At 37.0% G+C, this 6,292-nt stretch overlaps 1 protein-coding gene across 1 annotated transcript in view; it reads right to left on the bottom strand.

Moving 5' to 3' along the window:
* Window positions 1-1,402: 1,402 nt before the first annotated feature.
* The window catches only part of AACS (acetoacetyl-CoA synthetase), a 41,405-nt gene continuing 36,515 nt past the window's right edge, over window positions 1,403-6,292 (bottom strand). Inside the window, exons 16-18 of the mRNA XM_014965300.1 lie at window positions 6,172-6,230; window positions 5,185-5,387; window positions 1,403-2,760 (exon numbers count right to left, since the gene is read on the bottom strand). Of these exons, the coding sequence (XP_014820786.1) occupies window positions 2,623-2,760; window positions 5,185-5,387; window positions 6,172-6,230 (400 nt within the window). The 3' untranslated portion in view covers window positions 1,403-2,622. The remainder of the gene's footprint in view (window positions 2,761-5,184; window positions 5,388-6,171; window positions 6,231-6,292) is intronic.

Genomic DNA, 6,292 nt, shown 5'->3' with positions numbered 1-6,292 from the left:
TGCACTCAGGATGTCTGGATGGTGTTCCCAGCTCTGCCACAGCCTCCCTCCAAGTACAAGTCACTTCACAGCCCAACATAAATACCCACATACCTCTCCTCCTCCCTGGATTTTCATTAGCTCCTGGCATCCATCACTTCTGAAACTCAGACCCCTGAAACCAGGTGAGGCACAGAAAGGTCATGTGTCTGCACAGCACAGTTTGCACCACCCATCAAGGTTTCATGGCTATAAAATAAATTTCAGTACATAGTTCAATATATAAATGTAACTATTTTTCACTTGTAACTATAGTCTGGGAAAAGCTTTGCAACATCTGACATTTGCAAAAGATCAAATTATATCCGTCAACAAAACTTTATCCAGCAGGATCAAGGGTTTAAAAAGCAGCCTTTAGGCATTGTGTATGTTCTTAATGTATCTGTGCTTCTAAACTATCTTTAATTAATGAAATACCCCAAAATTACTTATTAATAAGGATCTGTGGGCTTTGTAAACTCCAGACATTTTGCATGAATTAAAGAACAATATAATGAAGTTTTAATGAATACAAAGTCACAGTTAATGTAAAATTTATATATAGCACGCCAGAGGGGAAAGGAATTTAGAAGTACTTTTAATCATAGATTATTGGCAGCTGGATAGCTCATTTTTACTTTTCTAATGAGTGCTTGGTGTTTATATTATCACATTTATCATGCCAGCATGGTATATTGTCTGACTTGGTACAGTTCAGAAAGTCAAACTGAGACCAGCTCATTTCAAGCCTCATTTGCTAATGAGGCATTTCTGCATCCTGCAGCGATTGTGGAGCTGGTGTCCACAATGGCTGTTTCTTTTGATTCAGTCACAGACCACCTGAGAGGGGCTACTCCTCAGCTGCACTTATAGGCAGTTTCACTCTTACTGAACTATTAGCAGCACTATTTGACATATTCTGCAACAACTTTCAGCTTACTGGAGTGAGCTGAGATCTACCATTGGGTGAAGGAAACATACAGTTGACTTTTACTAGCTGCAGCTAAACATGAGAATGAGCATCTAGATTTTGTCTTAATTAACAGAGTACACACTTTCAGTGCACAAGTATTTCTCTTCTAGCAACATTAACATATTAAAACCTACAACTTCTTACTGTACTGACACAAGGCACATTTTCAGCAGACTCTTCCACTGCTGTTCACCTGTGACCTTCTCAATGAGCCAACCATGCATACAGAACTAGCAGCAGTGTTTTACTTGTCCTGGGCTCTGCATAAGAAAGCAGGATAAAACTTTCAGAGAACAATAGTTGTGTAGTGGAGTGGACTTGGATTAAAACTATTAAAATCAGTAACAAATTAAGCTAAGTTATTCCATGACACCCAATCAAAAGGACAATAAAAATAAGACCATAACTGAGTAAAAGGTAAAGCAAATATAATATATAATATATAAAGAATCAATTTCTTTTAATTAACTCTATCAATGCTGAATGCATTCAACACAATTGTAAGTACATCCATGATTTTAATGCATTAAATACGTAACCCACAAACTTCAAATAGTGCAGGAGATACTGAATGCCAAAGGTTTGGTACAACTACTGCAACTGTATTTTATGAAAAACAAAACAATAGTTTAGTGCTTCCATTTTACTGTTTTAGTATGCTCATTACAGTATTTTTCCCTTTATAAACTGGAAGGATACAGAGCTAGAAAACACCTTAGTCTTTCACTTTCAACATGACATTTAGTAAAAAAGTTACAAAAACCATCAGCTTTTAATAAACAAACACACTGAAACTCTTCAGCTAACATAACACGGGATTGTTGCCTTGCAGCCAATAAAGAACTTCAAAACAAGGAAGCCAAATGCTGTCTTCAACTGCAATGGTATTAATTCAGAGTAGTGACAGTAAATTCCATGGAAATAACCTGGAATTACACCAGGAATAAGCCGGTGGTGATTGTTCCCTCACCTTCTGAACCCCCAGAAATCTATTAACTAAGAGCTTAAAACAATAGGAAGGTTACACCACAAAATGAAGCAGCAATTACCTTCAAGGGTACTGTGAAATATTTCAAGACTGAAATTACTCTGAGTCAAGTCAAATGGGTTCAGTGCATTATGATTTGGCTGTATAAAAACATTTAAATGCACACTACATATAGAACACTTTCATGTGTTACGGTCAGGTAGTTAAAAAAAATCACTGTAAATTCCTTACAGGTGACTGAAACACATGGACTGAAAAAATATCACTAAAAATCCAGTTCAAAAAAGAAAGTGAATGTTTTATGAAAGAAATATTCTATTTGCAACTGTAACTTATGCTATTGGTGCTCCCATTTGATGGGCTGCTGATGTAAATATAACCAGAAAAGATGCACTCATAAATACATAAAAATCAAAACAGGCAGGTTCCTCCTTCCAGGCTGGAAAAAACTTCAAGATATGGCATATTTAACCAATAAAAGGGATCTAAGCTTTACCCAAGCCTTTCATAATGCACTTAATGAAATATTTTTTCTTTTAAAAGAACCACTGGTATTAAATAGAGCTTTTTCTTTACATACAGTATTGGTATATACAAAACAAACACAGAACAAAGACAGATGCAAAAAACCAAACGAGTTACTTCAGAAGTTCTGAAGCTCAGGAATATTTTGGTAGAGGTCCAAAGTCTCTGGGTTTGAGAAAGCTCCCCGCTGCTCAACTTCTTTCCCTGCAATTATTTGCTTCACAGCTACTTCCACTTTTTTCCCATTTATTGTATACTGAAAAACAAAACCAGCAATGATAAAAATTACACTTCACATGTAGTAGCTTTGAGATATTCGTGAACCCCCCCCCAATGCCAGAACTCAAGTGAAATACAGAACAGTGCCTTCCCTTCTGTTACACTCGAGACACCAGAATCTTTCTTCTGGAAATTGCTTGAAGTGGAATTCAAAGAGGAGTTGGCAGGTGATTTTAGTTTATTACTCCTCTTCAGTAATACTGTGAGAATCTGATCAAGCTACAACTGAAACCAGATCAGAATCATGGTATAAACATTAAAAATCTTTGTTCTGACACATCCAATTTTTAAACAATTTTTGATTTTCCAAGGGTCGGCTCAAAAAACAAAGCCCAATTCCACTGAGCTTTGGGAGAAGAAAACCATGACTTTCCTATCTTAAATGGACAGTCTCCTAACAGAACAAAGTGAAACACTGAGCTTAAATAGTCCTCGTCAATTAAATGTTTCAAAACAAACCATAAAAAAAAGGCTTCACCTTCACTTATGAATTACAAATTCTGTTACATTGCTACCCTAAAAGTAAGGATGATGCAGAAAAAAAATATAACCCTAATTCCTCTATTCTTGGGATCAGACCACTATTTCTGACTAGTGAAACGAACTCCAGGCACCACCACTTTTCATTAGAGATCATTTGAGCCAGGTTAAATAATCCTCAACTCAATACACTCTTGCAATATTGATGTTGATACTAAATCAAACTCTTCCTTATTAAAACTACTGAAGTCATGTGTAATGCTACCCTCCTGAACCACCTTAATCAAACATTCTTCCTCCTCTACAATTAACAACCTAATTTTCTTAAGTGCTCAAACCAGAACACTCAGTGGCCTGGACAGAACTGCCCCCTTAAAAAAAAAAGTACTGTTCAGCAAAGCAAGTTTGCTTACTTTAACCAGTAAACATCTTGTGGATGACCAGAATGCTTATCTGATCAGAGTAGAACTAGGAAGATTTGCATTAAAAGCTTGCAGTATGTTTTTTTAACACCTGGATATCTCATTAAAAACATGCTTCGTATTACTAAAGTCCGAATTACTTCAACAGAGCTATACTATTTCTACCAGAACAGTGTCAGTATACAGTCAGGATGAGATTGTATTTTCAGATAAGGATTCAAACACATTTCTAAAAGTAGCAGAAAACAGAAAGATGTTTCCCATCCAAGCAAAACTTTGAAAGAAAGATGGGAGACAGCTTTGATCACTTTACCACTGGCATATTTACCTGAAAGGTAATTAAAATTCACTCAATTGTGAATTCAGTCAAAGTCTGAACTAATTAATGATCTAAGCAGGTTTTCCTGAGGGGCAGCCCATCACAAACACCTTACTGCCATCAACTTTGTGCTGTACATTCAGGTGATTTATAGGGTTTAGAAGTTCAGCACTTTCTGCAGAAGCTAAGCTGAAGCCCAGAAAATCTAGAGTTCCCCATTTAACAGGTGCAGGGGATTTTACACTCATGCAAAGAGGACATTGAGAGGACATTTGTCAACAGTGGCCTGAAACAGAAGTAACTCCACAGATCAGAACCAGATCACTGTGTGCACCACTGAGGCTGGGAGTCCCGAACCCTAGAGACTAGAAATCTCCACTGGCAGTAAATGGGTATCAGAATAGCAAACAACTGGTCTGAAGTCTCAAGTCTTTTCTCTAGGTATACTCAAGTCTTATATATAAATGTACTTGGGACAACTACACTCTGCACTCCATTTTGCTGCTGATAGAGCTGTTGAGGAGACTCAAGCATCAGAGAGGACTACAAAACACAGGCAATTCCATTGCAACTACTGAGCTCACACAGCAAGGAAGAGCACTTGTAGACTAACACAGCTCCAGAAGACTGCAAATGTAGAACCTTTAAATATCGAAATTTCTCTCCCTCTGCTTAAGTACAAAGATATTATTATAGTTACTGCTACAGTTAAGACAGTGATAGAGCTACATTTAAGTGGCTAAACAGATATAAAAGTGAAATGATTTACAAAATTATTTTATAAATTTGCTCAGTGCTCTCAGCTTTCATACGAATGCCACTTGAAACAGGAAAACCAAACCAAATACGCTTATGGGTAGCCAGAAAAGCTAAAGTTAAATTACCTTTCTAATATTTTCCTTTAAAAGGTTTAAGTATATATTACTGAGAAAACACTACACATTTATAAACTGAGAATGGGCATTTTTAGGTATTGTTAAAAAACAAAAACATGCTTAGCTGAAAAGGAGATGAAATGATGTTGCTAGGCAACATAGACAAACTATTTATAAAGCTCGAATACACTTTTGAGATGCTAAAATTTCCACGCATGTGGGTTTGAAGAGCAATGACAACTGCTCCTTAATTACTATTCAAGGTGACAAAGAAAAAAAAGTAGGCAGCATTTTTCATGACATACCGGAATGCCTTTGGTTTCTAGAATGAGGCTTGGAACATGCCTGGCAGAAAGCGCTATACGTATTGCATCTCGAATTCTTTTCACCAGATCCTCACTGAACGCATGGTTTAATGCCATCTTCAGGAAGAGTATCACTCTCTCCTCTCCATCTTTGCTGTACTGAGGGACACAGAGGCTATCAGAAACCTCCTCAAAGGCTTCAACTGAAAATAAAGGAAGAGTCCTTATTAGCATATGTATATTATTCTGGATGCACATTTTCTGTGGCTGCACTAAAAGTAGTATCAGCTCCTCTAGAGCTGCAAATGCAAACAGGCATCCTGGCTAGGCCAGTCTACAAGAAACTGCCCCTCTGGGTGCTCTGAAATTTCAACTTCTGCTCAGGTGAAAATCCAGGTTGAAGGACCATGTGTATTTAGGCCCATTTTGGTATAACTTTTGGGACAGATAACAAGCTTTCACACGAAGCCACTTTCTTTGGCTTTTGTCACAATCCCCATCACTGCACAGAGAACCAACATGCCTGATCACACAAGAACAGGAGAGGTAACAGGCTCTTATGTCTCAGATTAGCACCTTCACAGGCACAGTTTCACCACCTCTCACACGATAAACTTTGAAATATGAAGCACAAGAACTGCTTCTAATCATTAGAAAATATATGATAAAAAACTAGCCTCAGGAGCTTGTCTTGGAGGAAAAAGACAAAAAGCTTCAGAAGTTAGGTATTCTCAAAAAACTGCCTGATATAATTAGTCTGTAAGGCCTTATTATACAAAAGCAACATCTTAGGAGAACTAGTCATCTCCAGTCCTACAGATACTTCAGGAAAACAGCCAAAGTCTACAAAACAGAATTTTACTGTTAATGCTAATATGCTCTGTAATGTCTTTCATTTGAAAAATGGCCTTTTATTACTTCATGCTTACAATTCAGATTTAAGGCAACAGTATCACAGCTGAAAGAGGTGGAAAGTTAATTTCATACCTATGTTATAGATTTCAGAACTTCCAAATCTTACTCCATTTGGATTTAATGTACCATCACTGAAAAAAATCACACACAAAGAAAACAAAGAAGCATTAAAATGTGATTAGAGTTTAATGAA

This window comes from Calidris pugnax, unplaced genomic scaffold (genome assembly GCF_001431845.1).
Source record: "Calidris pugnax isolate Ruff unplaced genomic scaffold, ASM143184v1 scaffold32, whole genome shotgun sequence".
In the NCBI taxonomy this organism is placed as follows: domain Eukaryota; kingdom Metazoa; phylum Chordata; class Aves; order Charadriiformes; family Scolopacidae; genus Calidris; species Calidris pugnax.
The sequence above is the reverse complement of the archived record's forward strand: the minus strand, read 5'-3'. Positions and strand labels throughout refer to the sequence as shown.